Genomic DNA, 17,255 nt, shown 5'->3' with positions numbered 1-17,255 from the left:
TATTTATTATACCCCTTTTTAAAATGATGATTTTCAAGCTTAAATGAAGTCTACTTCATATACTAGCATTTTCTACGTCAAATCGTAAATACAAAACCTTCAAAATTTGTGTATACGTTTAACAGGTATAAGAATCGAATAGAATATTTTCATCAATGAAAATACTTTCTAAATTTTCTATGACTGTAAAGGTTTAGAGGGGAAAAATTGTCACTTACTAAATCCATACCTCAGACCTGGAGTATGATATCTATACCTCAGACCTGAGGTATAACATCCATACCTCAGACCTAAGGTATAACATCCATACCTAAGACCTGAGGTATAACATCCATACCTCAGACCTGAGGTATAACATCCATATCTCAGACCTGAGGTATAAGACCCATATCTCAGACCTGAGGTATAACATCCATACCTTAGATCTGTAGTATAACATCCATACCTTATATCTGCAGTATAACATCCACACCTAAGAACTGAGGTATAACACCCATACCTCAGACCTGAGGTATAACATCCATACCTCAGACCTGAGGTATAACATCCATACCTAAAACTTGAGGTATAACATCCATACCTCAGACCTGAGGTATAACATCCATACCTCAGACCTGAGGTATAACATCCATACCTCAGACCTGAGGTATAACATCCATACCTCAGACCTGAGGTATAACATGCATACCTCAGACTTGAGGTATAACATCCATACCTCAGACCTGAGGTATAACATCCATACCTTGGATCGATCCAAGTTTTTGACTATCAATTCAAAAGTAAACTCGTAGTGGTATTTGTATTGGTGACCCATACTAAATAATTTACTACAATTTTGTAAATAGAAATATCGTGTTTTAAAGTATCACGGTAGTTCTGTAAAGTAAAAAATACGATAAACAATAAATATATAAACTTGTCGTATTTCAGTACATGAAAATTTGTCATTTTATATGAACTTGAAATGAAGTATAAGAAAATCCCTCAAAAATGGCATCTAGACCGTTCATAAATGTGAACTTGATCAAGTTCGTTTTTAAATGATCAGATGTTTTTAAATACCCGAGACGGGGTCAGGAGAAACATCGAGCTTTTCGGAAACATAACTCACTGATTCCCTCTCGACCAGTAATTAAGTGTACATTAGAGTTCAACGTTGTAAGAGAAAATAATATATAGATTTAGCCAAGCCTAAAAGCGGAGCTCGTGAGTTATATTTTGGAATGTTGTTACTAATGAAAATAATCCAAGATGTACATGTATGTGAAGTAAACTGCGAGCGATTTTATAGTTTCAGCCCGAACTAGGATTACATCAGCAGATCGAGGTGTAAGATGGTGTGATGATGAAAATAGAGCCATGATTTCAAGCATTTCAGGGGAGCCACCAAAAATGTTGATCACATAACAGAACTGTCTTCTGTGATTTTTGGTGGCATTTCCTGTTCTTTCTTATTGAGAAAGACAAGACATTGTTGTTAATCATTATATTCTTTCTTAGTGAACAACTGGGACTCCCGCACAAAAGAAGTTTACACATTTTTTTGTTGTGGGGTATGACTGAAATGCAGTGGTTATAATATACTCAGTCCCCAAATTTCTACCAAATGAAATCTCACAAAAATACCAAAGTAGTATACACATGTAAAAAGTTAAAAAGTTTTGTTTTCTAACTTGATCCCCAAAGACAGTTAGCTATCATCATTTTTGTATGGAGTCTCCTCCTGCTGAAAGGGTTTGCACCATCTCTCAAAGTATAAGTATAAGCAAAATCACTCTGGCATGAACGATAAATATGATATTATGTTGCTGATCATGAATACTTGCATAGGCTTCTGATAATAATTTTATTATTCAATTCCAATGTGATTTGTTCTTTTTCTCGACTGAGATTGTGCACTACAGGAGCTGTTATTGGGTTCCATTAATTAATTTTGTTACGATTAAATTATACCAAGAATTATAGGTAAGCTATAAGTAAGTTATATTATGTACGTGTATTTTGTCTGCACTACACAACCAAACGTACACAAAGATTATGAGGCATAGGTACATTTGTCAGAAAAAGCCAGCATATCCAAGATATGTTTTGATTGACACATCAATTAAAGATAATTTACAGCAAAATGGATAAACAATACATCAATATCCTGCATGCACCAAAGCTGGACAGGAGGTTATAAGGCAATCATTTAAACAACAGATTGAAATAATTTATAAATTAGAGAACACTATTTGTACATCACTAGGGATCAAATTAACCTTATTGGACGTTGCGAATGGCAAGGCTGTCGGTAGAATGTCAAATTTCACGACTCTTTCTTTCTGCAAAAATACTAATCCTGCAACTTTGCTGAGGACCCAGTTCTCCATTTCGTGTTGGCAAAATATTAATCTATGCCATGCCCAATGCAGGTTATCACAAAATTGATTTAAGAGCAACATAAACCAAGCACAATAAATATCATTTTTAAGCCAAAAAAGCAATTATTTTAATAAACCATGACATAATGAGTAAACTATCTCTCAGAAAAACTGATTAATTTAACAGACACTTTAAATAATTAGTTAATACATGTATCATAGGTGTTTCTTAATAATGTAATACAGTTCATGTGTCACAATGTTGCAGCTACAGCTGTATGATATTACTTCTCTCAGTATGGGTTGCAGAACTCAACTTCCAAGTCAGTTTGTTCAATGAACTTAGTGTAGAAATTAATATGGCATCAAGTTGTCTGTGAATATAGAGAAACCAAACAAAGCATTACAATCTTAAGTCATAAAATATTGAACTCTTTTACATGAATGTACAATGTATGTTTCATTAATATTGGGGATCTCTCAGAAGCTGCATCTATGATGATTTAATTTGCTCCCAGTGCATTTTTTATGGAACTTTTCACACATTAATATCTCTGTCATGACAGTGGTCTCTGTGTTCTACAACAATTAGTACACAAGAAAAATACACTCAGAAAGATATGGTTTACAATAAAAATCAATCCCTATAAGCAATCATAAGGACCTTGAATTTATATTTCTTTAGAAAGATCTCACCTGGCCATGGTTGCTTTGAAAATATTTGATGTTTTTATCCAGGCTGCCCATGTGTACACTGTTGGTATATTGACTGACAGGAACAGGGATGTAATCATTCTGTGTATAGCTGCTACTTGAACACCACTGAACATACAAAGACATATCAATTATAATTTATAACCAACAAATGACATTCCTTTCATTGATATACAGTGTACTTCATTGCTAATTGTTTACTGAGTGTCTACAGTAGTGAATCAAATGCTAGGGGGATGGTACCAAAACTTTCACAGTGGCAGGCTCTACCCTGAGATGCAAAGCAAACATATATAACTGTTATGAACTTGGCGACTTGCTTTTGAGCGCACATGCAATTTGGTTTAAACAAGAAACTGGAACATTGCAGTACAACAGTGTGCACAGTCCCAATCAAAGCGCCATCCAGGCTGTGGAAAATCTGAAAATCGGACTTTGTCAGGATAAATACTGATGTTGTTGCTGACTTAATCAGAGTGTGCAGTTCCAGAAGATATTTACACCCAACACCCATTCATGGCCAGTTATTAGAAATTCCAAAGTAACAGGAGGAGGGAGCTCTTAAAGAAAAAAACCTCCATATGGGGTATGAATCTTTTCTTGAAGAAAACAATGTCTGAGAAATCATTAATTACAAAATATGCTTTAAGAAATATCTTACCTGGTAAGGCAAACTTTCAGAAAGTTTTGTAATCTAGACTGGCTGGCCAGTTCATACATTTGACAAGTTGACACCGGGCATGTTTGTAAATTTGTGTGCTTCAGCATCACATTACAATGTAGTCATGTAGTAGCATTGGTCAACTGAAAACAGCATAATTTGGTTAATTAATTTACACTGTACATTATTTGGTTAAATATTAGTGTAAATCGTAGCACACCAACAGATGACTATTAAAATTAATTTACAGAACATACTGGCAGCTAAATCATAACAAGTGAAAAATCGAGCATGAGCCATTTACATGTACATGTAACAGCCCTCACCTCAGAACTGTCATAGATACAATATATTTTCAAACTCGCTGAAATTTCAGATTATTCAATATTAACATGCACGTACATCTTTAACAGTGTGTTTGCTTTACATTCACTTTACACACAACTGGTATCCACCATAGGCAGACTTTTAAGTTTGCCTTTGAAAATAAATTGCATCAACTAATGCATCTTTCATTACCTATTCTTGTGACAAAATGACACAAAATCCAAGTACAAGAAGTCATAAGCATAAAACTAACTTAATTACCTGGTAATGCTTACAGCACCTCTTACTGTCTGCATATGCCGTCCATAAACTGGTACTGCCTTGACAATACTCATTATTTTTCTGATCACATCTTTTAAAATGTCACTGTTAAATAATCCTGAAAAGGCAAATGCATGAAATGTTATGCCTTTGGCACTCACCACATACCTTTACATGATGTACAATGTACACCAAGTCACGATCGACATTCACAATTCTTTTTACTTCCATTGTAACTTTTTTTGTAACTTTTTGCAGTGTCATTTTCCCTCACTTGAAGACAGGACTTCCACATTAGGTGGTAATTCTCTATGAATTCACAGGGAATGATAAGTAAATGGTGACTAACTTTAGCAAAGGAGGCATTCAAATGTCAGATTTTAATGTTAAGTTCATAACTTTACATTTCTCTGTGTGTGTATATACATATATGTATATACATATAATATATATAGATTTTCAGAGTGGGATTATTTGGTCGAAGACATTTATTGCTACTCAGAGTTTCATGCTCCTTGCGAAGCAATCATCAGGCAACTGCCAAAAATAACGGATACGTAAGAAGATATACAACATTTGAAAATACAGAACAATGCCCAGTGGCGTGACATGCAGAGATATGATTGGTAAAGCTAAGCAAGCACGGTCTTACCTTCGACCAAATAATCCAACTCTGAAAATCTACACATCGCTCTAGTTTACCTATTGAGCACTTAAGTTAAGCTGATGAAATCTTCAATTCATTATATTATTACATTATATATATATAATGACTCAGTGATTGCACCGGTAGAATGCAGGTGTGCTGGTGAAAGAGACGTTCTGAACATTCTGAACTTTTTCCCCTTACCTGTAATAGGATGACTAATATGAATTGCAATTCACAACCAACACCAACATCAGGTTATAACTGTATACACATGTATATTTTGTTGTCTTCTGTTATCATAAAAAAAATAATAATAAACCTTTAAAACCCTCCATAAAGTTCACACTCATTATAACACTGCTACATGTAGTGCTGTTTAACTGGAAATCAATTTGACTGAAACTGTTGAAACAGCTCTGTCAAAATTGTTTCTAGCAGTTATTAGGCAGGATAACAGAATATGCAATCATTTAATACAAAGTAAAGGCCAGAGATACACCCATGTTAGTTATTTGTTAGGATTTGGTGAGTTTCTGTGTCAGGTATGGTGAAAAATAATGGACTCTAGGTTGCAAAAATGAAGGTTCCTGAGACATTTTGACAGGGCTGAGAGGAATTAATAGATTTACAAAAGAAGGAGAAGTTCTTGCCCTGTCCAGTTCTCTGTTATAAAAAATATCTTTTACATACATTTGTTATATATGGTTTGCGTTTTGAGCCAATGTAATGCACGCTCTGATTTTCTAGCTAGTACATTATTTCCATTTACATGGTACATGTACATGTATACGTCGGTAAAATCGTAAAACATCACGTGTGACAAATATAAAAATGAAATGCCCAATTTGTAATAATTTTAAAATACTTAACACTGAAATGAATCTAATTCTTTACTTAAAAATTATTCTCCTGTAATGCCCATGGGCCAATTACCGGCCTGCTAAAAGGTCCTAAAACAAAGCAAAAGGAAATTAAGAAAACCACTGCTTTTTTCCTGAAAATTGTCGCGACTGAAAACAATGATTGAATACTCTGAGAGTGCATTCTATTACCCTGACGAGATAAAATTTTATGAGAATAGAGAATTCACAAAGTTATATCACAAACGAATTGGTACTGGACAGAACAAAGGAAACAGCCAGGAAGAAACCAAAACTTTCTTCGACGAACAAAAAAGTAAAGCACAACAAAGAAAACAGTCAGTGACACTTGGTTAATAAGTTAGTCAATCAAAAAAAAATCAAATCAAATCAAAATTAGTGTGAAGAAGAGAGCAGAGAGAGAGAGAGAGTGGAGCAAGGAATGCACTCTCACCAACTAAATTTTGAATGTATATATGTAAAAGTTATTTTTATTACCGAGAAATGGTCAGGGCAAGGACTTCTACGCCCTAATTTTTTTTCTAAGTGTGTAAATGTCATTTTCACTGTTCATTATTGAGTAAAGCTCTTAGCATTTTGTTTTTAATTAGTACTATCTTACTTTTATGGAACATTTCCAAGTGTAAATACCACACTGGGGAATAACATCTCATTAGGAAAATAGGGGCTATGTACCCCCAACCAAAAGCAGTCGCACTAATAAAATGAAATAGCAAATCAAAATCGAAGTAGAGCTTTATTTGCCGACAGGGTTTACATGCATAATCGTCTACTCGACATTTCGACCACAAGCATTTCACCAAGACGAACTAACTGGACAACAACAATTAAAATAAAACGAGGAAATCTACATAATATAAACACAATATGCATATCACTACATCTCAGTATCAAACAGCAAATCCCTTCTCAATGAAGGATGGCCGAATGAAAGAAAGGATGAAGAAAATTCGTTTAAGCTTGCAGTGTTAAAGTTTAACAATTATTCACGTTTAAGTATAGATTTAAATATCACAGTGTGTATTTTTGCCGACGGCTTAATTTAGCTTTGCAGTCATTTTATCGGCGGTACTGCTTTACCAGTCTTCAACCAAATTAAACTGGAAATTCCCCCCAAGCATTTCACCAAACCGAATAAATTGAACTAACAAAACGAGGAAACACTTTGTAATCACAAGATGTAAATATTCACAGAGGAACGTCAAAAGTAAATTTAGCAAATCTTGTTCGCTTCGGCTTAAAATGGTTTGTTGACCTATCCTGGTTTAAGAAATTTTTGTAGTCTAGGAAGCGGTTGTGCCAACTAACACAGAGAAAACTTCAAAACTCGCCCGGCAGTGTTTACAAATACAGTTTTTTTTTTTAAACGTGACGACGAAACTCGAGACAAAACTTGATTTGTTTACAATTTGCAACGTACAACTGCTTACAACAACCTCCACGAAGCCACTCACGTGTTATTGTTATGAGCGCGATTAAACCTATGTAATTTATAAAATGCCTCACAGCATGGCTTCAAATAAGGAAGACTTTAAAAAGGATTCCTATTAAAAATAAGCTTATCTCGCCGAGGCAACTTCATAATTTCCATAGCAAACGGCACAACAAACGTCACTTACCTCAAGTTGGCAATTCACTTCGGCCAGTGTAAATCTTCCAGGCAGAACCGAACTGATCTAATCTTTTGGATAGATCAACGAATCAACCACTTTTTTCCGCCGTGTTTTCTGTTTTGCAACTACTCTAAACACACAGTTCTCTAGTTCGTCACCTGATGTTAATCATGTGACTTTTCTTGCTCGGCTGCACAGCATCTCGACGCGCGAATTAACTCGAACAGTTCTGTAGTCGTCGGGTATTTCGTCTCCTTTCTATAGTCCTCATTAGCTTTGCTTCACGGCATTGTTCCGTTTTATTTCATCCCCTTTCTCTAGTCCTTGACTCGCTATAATTCACGGCAGTGTTCAGTACTGTTTCGCCTCCTTCCCCAGCGTTGGCCCGCTCTCTTTCACGATCTTCTTCGCTACTTCTTTGCCTGTTAATTCTTGCTTTCTGTTTCTGTTTTATGCTTCAGTGCAACCCCATCTTTAAAACGTTAGATCAACCTCCGCTATCATTTGTTGACAAGACAAATAGAAATGAGTTTTCTTTTCTTTAAAAATCCCGCCAAAAAAAGATGGCATCTCTCGGTTCCCCACTTTGCGTTACCCCGAGGCTCCTCTCCCCCTCCCCCAGAGTCTGTACGGACGGCGCTCGCTCGCTCGCTCGCTCGTACGGTGACATCATAACCAAATTTTCTCGGCTTGATGGGTTTACCAAAATTTCTAAGGAATGGGGCTCTGCTCGCGCGCCTTCGGCGCGCGGGAGCTCCGCTAAAAGGCAAATGCAAAAGACATGAAAAATCACATATTAAAGAATCGTGAACTTTCAAAGATGCAATTTTTTGTTGTAGTTTATGTCTTTCCTCGGGTGAAATGTCAAATGAAATGCAATTTTATATTGTTACAGGCTGAAGCAATACGCGAAAACATTGGCTATCCTGAATACTTAACAAACAAAACAGCGTTGGCTAAGATGTTTAAGGGGGTAAGTATTTTCAGAAAATCATTTTTTAATCTCTCATCTTTGAACCGTCCTCTTGAGTTTTAAAACTTGTCACTTATGTCAGAAAATTGCTAAAGTTAATCATAAAAAAGTCGAAATTTATACAAATGTTAAGACTGAAAAGAAAGTGAAAGGAACTTAGCATAATATCATTAAGACAAGAAGGTAAATTGAAAACTTGGGTAGTGCATGGCTACAATAGAAAGTGACAAGTCACTTGAGCACAAAGATTGACCCCCAGATTCTCCATGATAATTTTAGGACACTTCATAGGTACGAAATCAAGGTGGATACATTTTGAATTCCCTGCCTACTGAGGAAGAAAACTAAATTGTCTTAATGATTCTGATTTCATTTCTTTGTCTTTCAAACAGTTTGACGTTAAAAAGGATCAGTATTTCAAAAACATCCTGCAATCTTACACATATTTTAACTTGAAAAATTACGCCAAACTGGGCAAGCCCGTGGACAAAGAGAGGTAGGATAGCGAAGAAATATGTTAAACATTGCACGTTAATCCCAACGTTTGCTAAGTAAATAACCCCGTTATGTTTTACGACAGGTGGTCCATGACACCTCCCACAGTCAACGCTTACTACTCGTCGATTGATAACAAAATAGGTGAGTGTGACTTCGTCTTCAAGTTTCTCCGTAGCTATGTCAGCTCACTGTCTTTCCCTCTTTACCAGGCAATGGGTTCTAAAGTTGTGCAGCTACAGCATTAGTTGTATGCAGAATTTAATCGAAAGCAGTCGTAAGTTATTTCTAAAAACAGAAAAAAATTAGAAAAAATGAAAGAAATGAGGATGGCGTCTCGGGTCAATACAGATATACACGAAAAATATATATATATGAAATAAGATAAATCATTTTATTGAAGTGTCATGGTATTTAGCGTTGCTATGCTAATTTGGAACACTAAAGATCGGGAGATCATTGTCACAAAATAGAACAAGAATTGAGCAAAAAAATGAGTATAGTTGTTCTTGCTTGTTGTGAAGCTAAATAATAAACTCATCAATGAATCGCCTGTTTACTCCATCTGCCTTTAGCATTTCCTGCTGGTATATTACAGAAACCTTTTTATGATCATCGATACCCCAAGTGAGTATGAACTGGAAACTGACTCGTTTTCCACTACAGAAAGTTAGTTAAAAGTTCTTCAGTCGAAGGCGGTGTCATTCAGTCATTCAGTCAGTCAGTCAGTAAGCCAGTCAGTCAGTCAGTCTGTCTGTCCGTCCGTCCGTCCGTCCGTCCGTCCGTCAGTCAGTCCGTCAGCCATCCTTCAGTCTGTCAGTCAAGTCTGTCTGTCTGTCTGTCTGTCAGTCAGTCACTTAGTCACCTAGCCACTCAGTCACTCGGTCACTCAGTCACCTAGTCAGTCACACAGTTCGCCTGCGTCTATTTATTTTTCTACGTCCTCATTTGTTTCAATGTATTTTATTATCATTCCGTTTAGGGCCTTAAACTATGGAGGAATCGGGATGGTGGTTGGACACGAAATTACTCACGGTTTCGATGACAATGGTAAGACTACATACATCTTATTCGATAGCTACGAGTGCAGAGTATAATTATCATTTAATAGCAGTTCTATCCCCTCTTAACCACCCCTCCCCCCCCCCCCCCGTCCATCGCTGCTCCCTCCCTTTCTGAAACCAGGAGTCGAGGAAAGGTCACACTGGAAAAAAATGTTTTGTGTTTTTAGGGCGGCTGTTCAACAAAGACGGAAACCTTAAAAAATGGTGGTCGAACAGCTCCATTTCTGCTTTCAAGAATAAAACACAGTGCTTGGTAGACCAGTATTCCAAATACGTCTTTCATACAAAGAACGTAAGTCACCCTTTGAACCTCCTTTAAACCTCCTTTAAATGTTTGTCGCCGTATCTGTGACAGAAATTCTAAACTCACCCATGATTGGTAGGGGACGCCTACTTAAGAGATGGTTTGAATCACCTGACGCTGATTCACAAATTTGTGCAGATGCAGGGAAAATGATATTTTCGATCTTAATTAAACCAAAATTATCAACTCTGATTGGTTTTTTAGCGCGTCTAGTTGTCTCGTAAATGGTCCGTAATCACGTGGGTGTCCAATTACAGGTATCCAGTTTCAATTATGGAATTCTGCACAAATTTCTGAGTAATAGTCATTGGACCGAGTGGAGTACAGTTCATTAAGTAATCGGGCGGATAATTCCAAAATAAGAAGAACGCGCATCGAGAGGCCGAATTTAAAAAAATATACGTGAACGAAAATTAAAGAATTATCCCAAAAATTTGCATGTGGACGCCTCGTCCTATGCACTCAACAAATTAGCGAGAAACTAACACAATCATGCGTGGAGACTGGTAATGAATACACCTGCTACGCATTTTACAGTTTAAAATTGAAACAATTCTACTCCTCATTCATCCACCTCCTCGGTGGCTCGCCGCGATCGTCTAGTGGTTAGGACACTGCGTTGTGGCCGCAGTAACCCAGGTTCGAATCCTGGTCCCGGCATATTTGTTTTGTTTTGGTTTTTTTATTATTATTATTTGTTTGTTTTCTTTTCCTGTTTGTTTGTTTTTTTGCTCTTTTTCTTTTAAATTTTAAATCACTTCCAGTGTATGTTTTAAAAGGGCTTAAGTTTCCAATATGTTACATGAAGCATAATGATATGAACTGAGAAAATACAAATCACAAATTTACTTCATTTGTATTTTCGCAGCTCACCAATCACATCGTTTTCATGCCATGGTTTATTCTTTCCACGATGAAGTCAATAACCTGGGCTTTTCGCAATGAACGGGTCTTCAAAGCTGAGTTGGTAAAAAAAAACCCTGCTAACTCAGAGGTCGCGGGTTCGAACGAATCTCGTTGAAGTTCAGAAAAGCTGTTCCTTCGGGCTCAATTTGTTATTACTTAAATTAATTATAAAATTGCGATTATAACTGCGGTAGGCGGATTTTATTTGATTTGATTTAACATCCGTTGTACGTTACACAGCTGAACGGTAAGCAAACACTTGGAGAAAACATCGCCGATAATGGCGGCATCAAGCAGGCTTTTCAGGTATGCTCCTCTTTGACCTTTAAGAACATTTGTTGTATTAGTAATATCATCATTTTATTCTCGAGATCTTCGTGCTTTCAGAGTTCTGTTATGTTTTAAGTTACTCTCTTTTTACTCAGGCTATATCCTCTAACTCCTAAATGTTACTGCTATGCATCCTTATGCCATTCGAGTTTAAAGGAGCTACGTCACGATTTGCGCATGTTGAAAGTTTAGCCTCACTTTTTTCAAATTCGTCGTTTGTAATCCGTGTTGATCTTCTCCATCGTTAGCCATCCTTGTTCCTTTATGGTTTATCATTATCTCTTTGGTGTTTTTCTATGTTGTTAAACTGTTATTTTCAGGTTTCCCACCATTTAACGGTAATTTTGTATGTGGTTAAAATAACTCAAAATACTGTGACTGAGCTCCTTTAACAGGTTCTCCCTTAATTATTATTATTTAAACCTTAGTTTAGCACTACTTTAGTTTCTTTTCGATTTAAAAAGTGTCTATTTTCATTTTGGCATTTCATTTCCTCCTTAACTGCAATTTGTTCTCCTTGATTACCTGGGCTTTTTTTGGATTCCTTCAATTGCGACATGTTTCGCCTCTGTTAGAGCCGATCAACATTTCTCATTAGCTAAGAACGTGGTTCAATTCGGCGTTATATCGCTTTATTTCTGCGCCAAATATATACTCAATTCAGTTTTTATGAGCCTATTAAAATGGTGTTTGATTAATTACAGACCTTCTGTTCAGTCTTTAACATCGTCGAGCTAGAGCGCGATCAAACTCCTGCTCCTCCGTCGCTCTCGCACGCTCGCTCGTTCTCTTTTTACTTAGCGGACAAAAAGATTAACTTAAACACACTACAATCTTTCCGTCCTCAGGCCTATCAGAACTGGAAGAAGAGACGAGGTCCTGAACCACCGCTTCCTGGAATGGAAGATTTTACTAATGAACAGATCTTTTTCCTTGGGTTCGCTCAGGTTTGTGCAGGATTTTCCGCGCCCTTTTTTTTTTTTTATTCTTTTCGCTTTTTTTCCAGGGGCACGTTTGCTATTGAAAACTTGCACCATATAGTCTTAAATGTAACAATTACGATTGGTGCTGGTGAGAAACTTAAACTTAGATCCAACGGTAGCCACTTTTGCTTCAATGGAAACAGTCACAAAGAAATAATTACTAAATGTTTTTATGCATTATAACAAACAAGACACCGTGTTCTACATTTCAAGCGCCAATTATAAAATATGACGCGCAGCGAAGTATTTCATTGGCTGAAATTTTGTAATTTGCATTTCTAAATAAAATAATGATGATGTTGAAATTTCAAAAAAAGATTAAAGGAACTAAATGTGGTGAAAGACTGTCTCGACTGTACATGTTTGATGTATCTTTTCAATCAAAGCTAAAACGAAGAAGAAAAGAGAGAAATAAAAGCAGTCAGATATTCACACCCCGTTGCGGTCACGATTTTCTTTCTATAGACTTGATGAATGATGAGCGAGTTTGAGAAATTTTACGGGCGTGTTAATCCTTATCAGGAAAGGTGCAAAGAAACCGAACATTTTTGTGCCATTAATTACATATTCTTTCAAGAAAAACTATCTTTGGTATTTTTGAAAACACTAGCCAACACTCACTTGAGTTTTTAAATGTACTCGTAGAACAATAGTACATTTTTGAACTTTCGACGAGTGGACAGCCTTTTGTTGTTTTTCACAGCCAAGCTTTCTTCGTAGGGAGACTTTTATTGATTTTAACATAATTGTAAGACGCCCAAGTGTCAGAAAAGCCAGCTGTAAAGACCATCCTGATCATCTTTGCCGTTTTTCCATTCCAGATTTGGTGTAGCAAATACCGTCCTGAGACAGCCATGAGACAGGTGGACTTTGGAGTACATAGTCCTGGAATCTATAGGTAACGCTTTAAATGATATTTCATGAAATACCCGCTGCACGTATGCCTCGACCTTTTGTTCTCGATGACCCCTTCCCCCTTGCCCCAACCCCTCTCACGCTTCCAGCCTGGGCAGGGGGCGAAGGAGCAGGGGAAAGGGGGGAAGAAGCAAGGGGGATTGGAAAGAGGGGACCTGAGACCTCCGTGTATTCTTCCCGTTGGTTTTCCCCTTTCATCCCAACGAGGATTTGATGTTCTCGTAAATAATTATTCGTTTGATTTTCCTCTCAGGGTTATTGGTCCTCTGTCGAACTTTGACGAATTCGCCAAGGCTTACAGATGCCCAAAAGGATCCCCCATGAATCCCGAGAAAAAATGCGCTGTCTGGTAACAAGCCCGTTTGTCATTTAGCGTTGGTTTTCAGAAGATCTATTTCAACAGAGAGAGCTGTTTACTGATTGTAATGTAGGTTGACAGCGACGACAGAAAGACCCCTCTTCACACAAGTGACCAATATTTCTTAGTTTATGTGTAAACTGTAGCAAAACTCATTGCTTGCTATGACAAATCTTTCCTGAGCTAACATTGTTCTAGCAGTGGGTAGCCTAGGACTCAAAACTCCAGGTACAACCTTGTACAAGGGATGTTGAGTTTCCTTTTAACGTTGGTTTTTTTTACCTTGTAACGTTTGCATTGGTTTTCAGAAGATCTCTATCAACAGAGAGAGATGCTTATTATTTGTAATGAAGGCTGTCAACGACAGAAAGACCTCTAGCTTTTAAGACAAGCAAGCAACTTTCAATATTTCTTAGGTTAGCTATATAGGTGTATAAGTTGTACTGTAGGAGAACTAATAGCTCGGTTTGGCAAATGTTAACTGAGCCAAGAGTTTTCTAGCAGCGGGCAAGCTAGAGCTCAAAATACCAGTTACAAACTTTTACAAAGGACGCTGAGTTTCCTTTTAACACCACTTTGTAGTTACGACCAAATTTAAATGTTTTTTTTTTTTAATTACTCAATTGACAACTCTGCAGGAGAGTTACAACCGTTGAGTTTAAAATATCTCCGCTTTACCAGCTTCTTAGTATTTCCTTCCCAATCTGCAACGCGGGTCTCTTGCCATTCCACATGCGTAATATTTGCTTTAAGCCTTTTTAACTTATGCCTATCAATATACCTTTCACTGTTGCTGTTGTATCATCCGGCATGTATTTTTTTGTGTTTTAAAAACAGTTTTGCATTATTGCTGTCAATTGCCAATAAATTGTCAATAAAGAACACTGTTTTTGCTATAACTCTGCATTTTTCCCATTGAATAAATTCGCAATTGAGCTCACAATCTGTCGGGGTGTTTTTGTTTTCTTTTCACGCTTCTTTACAGAAATAGGAATGTGCAATAGTCTTCATTTGGCGCGAAAATATGCTCGGATATTTGTCCGGGGACATTATTTCGTCCCGAGAAGCAAACAGTTTTCCGACAGCTTCACGGAACAGATGCTGTCTTAATAAAAACTGGTGCTGTCTGAAATTGAAAAAAAACTGAAATTCCCAGTTTTTGTCTTAAACCAAGAACCATCTAACCCACCCAATCTAATTATATTTGCATAATACAAAAACGTCAATAACTCTAAAGCAAAGAAAGATATTTCAAAAAGAAAAACGCCATTCTTCTGTATTTTGAAAGGCCTTTGAAATAAGCAGAACTTATTTTTCATGTCACTTGCACTTTAAGACCGGGTATCCTTCCTTCACGGTTGTGATTTTCTTTGTTGTAACTTGACTTAACTTGGGAAGCCCGGTGGCCTCATGGTTAGTGCGCTCGTCTCCGGATCGAGCGGTCCGGGTTCGATCCCTGGCCGGGGACATTGTGTTGTGTTCTTGGGCAAGACACTTTACTCTCACAGTGCCTCTCTCCACCCAGGTGTATAAATGGGTACCGCGAACTTAATGCCGGGGGTAACCCGGCGATGGACTAGCATCCCATCCAGGGGGGAATAGAAATACTCCTAGTCGCTTCATGCTACAGAAACCGGGATAAGCTCCGGCCTGATGGACCACTTGGCTCGTACGCAGACTTTACCTTTAACTTGATGAATAATTAATGAGTTTGAAAATGGTATAAAAAATCAATACTTGAGCACAGAAAAAAGTTCAAAGTGGGTATTCGAAGAAAAGTTACTTTGTCTTCCCATGTGCTCCAAAATAAAGCTATCTATTCAATCAAGTCTTCTTATAACCCATCATCAAATACTTCTTTTTGAAGATGTGGTTCGTTGACTTTGCAAAACAGCGACGGATCAACTGTATTGTGTGGCGGTACTTAAGAAAAACACCCGCTGGGAATAGAACTTTCAATAAATACCTCTCTCATTCATCCATCTCCTCGTTGGCTCGCCGCGATCGTCTAGTGGTTAGGACACTGCGTTGTGGCCGCAGTAACCCAGGTTCGAATCCTGGTCCCGGCATTATTTCTTTTCTTTTATTGTTTTTTCTCTTTTCTTTTTAAACGTCGTTGTTTTTATAATTATAATTATAATTATAATTATAATTATAATTATAATTATAATTATAATTAACAGGAATGCCCACCTCAATGGCTCTCAGATTGTCCTTCAATCTCAGTGGTATTGATCCCAATGCTCCCACTACCACTGGAATAACCTTTGTCCTCACACCCCACATTTTTCGAACTTCTTTTGCTAGATCTTGATACTTTTCAACTTTTTCATCTTCCTTCTCTCTCACCCCATTATCCTCTGGAATTGCCACATCTATAATCTGACAGCTCTTGTCTCTCTTGTCAATGATCACCAAATCCGGTCTCCTAGCCCCTATTTCATGGTCTGTTCGCACACTGAAGTCCCATAGAAGTTTGTAATCCTCATTTCCAAGCACACTGTCTGGAACATGTTCATACCATCTCTCCTTTCGTTCAAACCCACATTTTCCTAACAGGTCCCAATGGATTGCTCTAGCAACTCTTTCCTCCCCATTTACCACTCTCATGATCCTATTGTAAATCTCGTTTTCCTCATCTGTGAGTCCTTCTGTGTCCCTACTCATGCTTTGCTGACTTGCACCTACGTCCGCCTCATTATGCATGTTTCCCTTGCTTGCCGATTGAGTCTCATTGTCTGTTTCTGTCACCAATTCACTGGTCAGATGAGTAGATCCACTTCCTTCATCACAGACTTCTCCTCTACTATCTACTTCTCTCTTCAGTTCCTCGATCTCTATATCAGACAACCAACCATTTACTTTAATAGCCCTTGCTTGATCGGCTAATCTCTGTTCACTGATCTCAAACTCACCAATCTCCCTCCATATGGCAGTCATTCGTTTTCTATATCCTCTGGTGCCAGGGTTGCTCTTGATGTAGCACTTCATCACAAGTTTGTTCAAATCCTTGGACCATTTTGTTCTAGCAGTAGCTGGATAACGGCCTGGTGCTGGCTGCTGTCCCCCAGTCACCCTGCCGGGCGTGACACCCTCACTCGTAGCATGGGCCCCATTTACGCCGTTAACATTTCCATCTTTATCATTCATCTCCATTAATTTGAAGAGCAACTATTTGACCCACTAGCTGGGGAATTTGTATTTCAGAGTCCTCTTCTCCTAGGTGGGCTAACGACCAAGACTAAGGAGCCCCTCCCACCCCCTGTTGTGACCCTAACGTGGGTGGCTTAGGGGTTGCTGACACTTGCCATATTCCCGTAGTAGGTACCAACCTGTCCTACCCCAGTGCCCATTATTATTACTTTTTTTTTTTTTTTTTTTTTTTTTAATTTGTAGTGCTAGATAACAACAACAACAATACCAACAATAAAGAAAGAAATGGCAATCGTACGTTTTCG

The 17,255-nt window shown here is 37.7% G+C and overlaps 2 protein-coding genes across 13 annotated transcripts in view; one reads left to right on the top strand and one right to left on the bottom strand.

Moving 5' to 3' along the window:
• The window catches only part of LOC145482900 (uncharacterized), a 9,096-nt gene extending 740 nt beyond the window's left edge, over positions 1 to 8,356 (bottom strand). The window contains exons 1-4 of one of the 7 annotated variants that reach the window (XM_081461547.1): positions 4,327 to 8,356; positions 3,739 to 3,881; positions 3,060 to 3,185; positions 1 to 2,737 (exon numbers count right to left, since the gene is read on the bottom strand). The exon at positions 1 to 2,737 is cut by the window's left edge and continues 740 nt beyond it. In XM_081461547.1, coding sequence (XP_081317673.1) covers positions 2,632 to 2,737; positions 3,060 to 3,185; positions 3,739 to 3,845 — 339 coding nt within the window. In that variant the 5' untranslated portion in view covers positions 3,846 to 3,881; positions 4,327 to 8,356 and the 3' untranslated portion in view covers positions 1 to 2,631. Of the gene's footprint in view, positions 2,738 to 3,059; positions 3,186 to 3,738 lie in introns of all 7 variants that reach the window. The other 6 variants (XM_081461545.1, XM_081461548.1, XM_081461552.1 and 3 more) reach the window with 6 other exon arrangements.
• LOC145482783 (endothelin-converting enzyme homolog) overlaps positions 1 to 14,879 on the top strand; it is a 44,489-nt gene extending 29,610 nt beyond the window's left edge. For 3 of the 6 annotated variants that reach the window (XM_081461413.1, XM_081461417.1, XM_081461415.1), the window contains exons 10-19: positions 8,365 to 8,442; positions 8,835 to 8,938; positions 9,023 to 9,081; positions 9,513 to 9,564; positions 9,920 to 9,987; positions 10,169 to 10,293; positions 11,452 to 11,517; positions 12,390 to 12,488; positions 13,346 to 13,422; positions 13,693 to 14,877. In XM_081461413.1, the coding sequence (XP_081317539.1) occupies positions 8,365 to 8,442; positions 8,835 to 8,938; positions 9,023 to 9,081; positions 9,513 to 9,564; positions 9,920 to 9,987; positions 10,169 to 10,293; positions 11,452 to 11,517; positions 12,390 to 12,488; positions 13,346 to 13,422; positions 13,693 to 13,792 (828 nt within the window). In that variant the 3' untranslated portion in view covers positions 13,793 to 14,877. Of the gene's footprint in view, positions 1 to 8,364; positions 8,443 to 8,834; positions 8,939 to 9,022; positions 9,082 to 9,512; positions 9,565 to 9,919; positions 9,988 to 10,168; positions 10,294 to 11,451; positions 11,518 to 12,389; positions 12,489 to 13,345; positions 13,423 to 13,692 lie in introns of all 6 variants that reach the window. The other 3 variants (XM_081461412.1, XM_081461411.1, XM_081461416.1) reach the window with 2 other exon arrangements.
• The last annotated feature ends 2,376 nt before the right edge of the window (positions 14,880 to 17,255 follow it).

The sequence above is a fragment of the Orbicella franksi genome, chromosome 3 (genome assembly GCF_964199315.1).
Source record: "Orbicella franksi chromosome 3, jaOrbFran1.1, whole genome shotgun sequence".
In the NCBI taxonomy this organism is placed as follows: Eukaryota; Metazoa; Cnidaria; class Anthozoa; order Scleractinia; family Merulinidae; genus Orbicella; species Orbicella franksi.
This window is presented reverse-complemented; position numbering and strand designations above follow the sequence as displayed.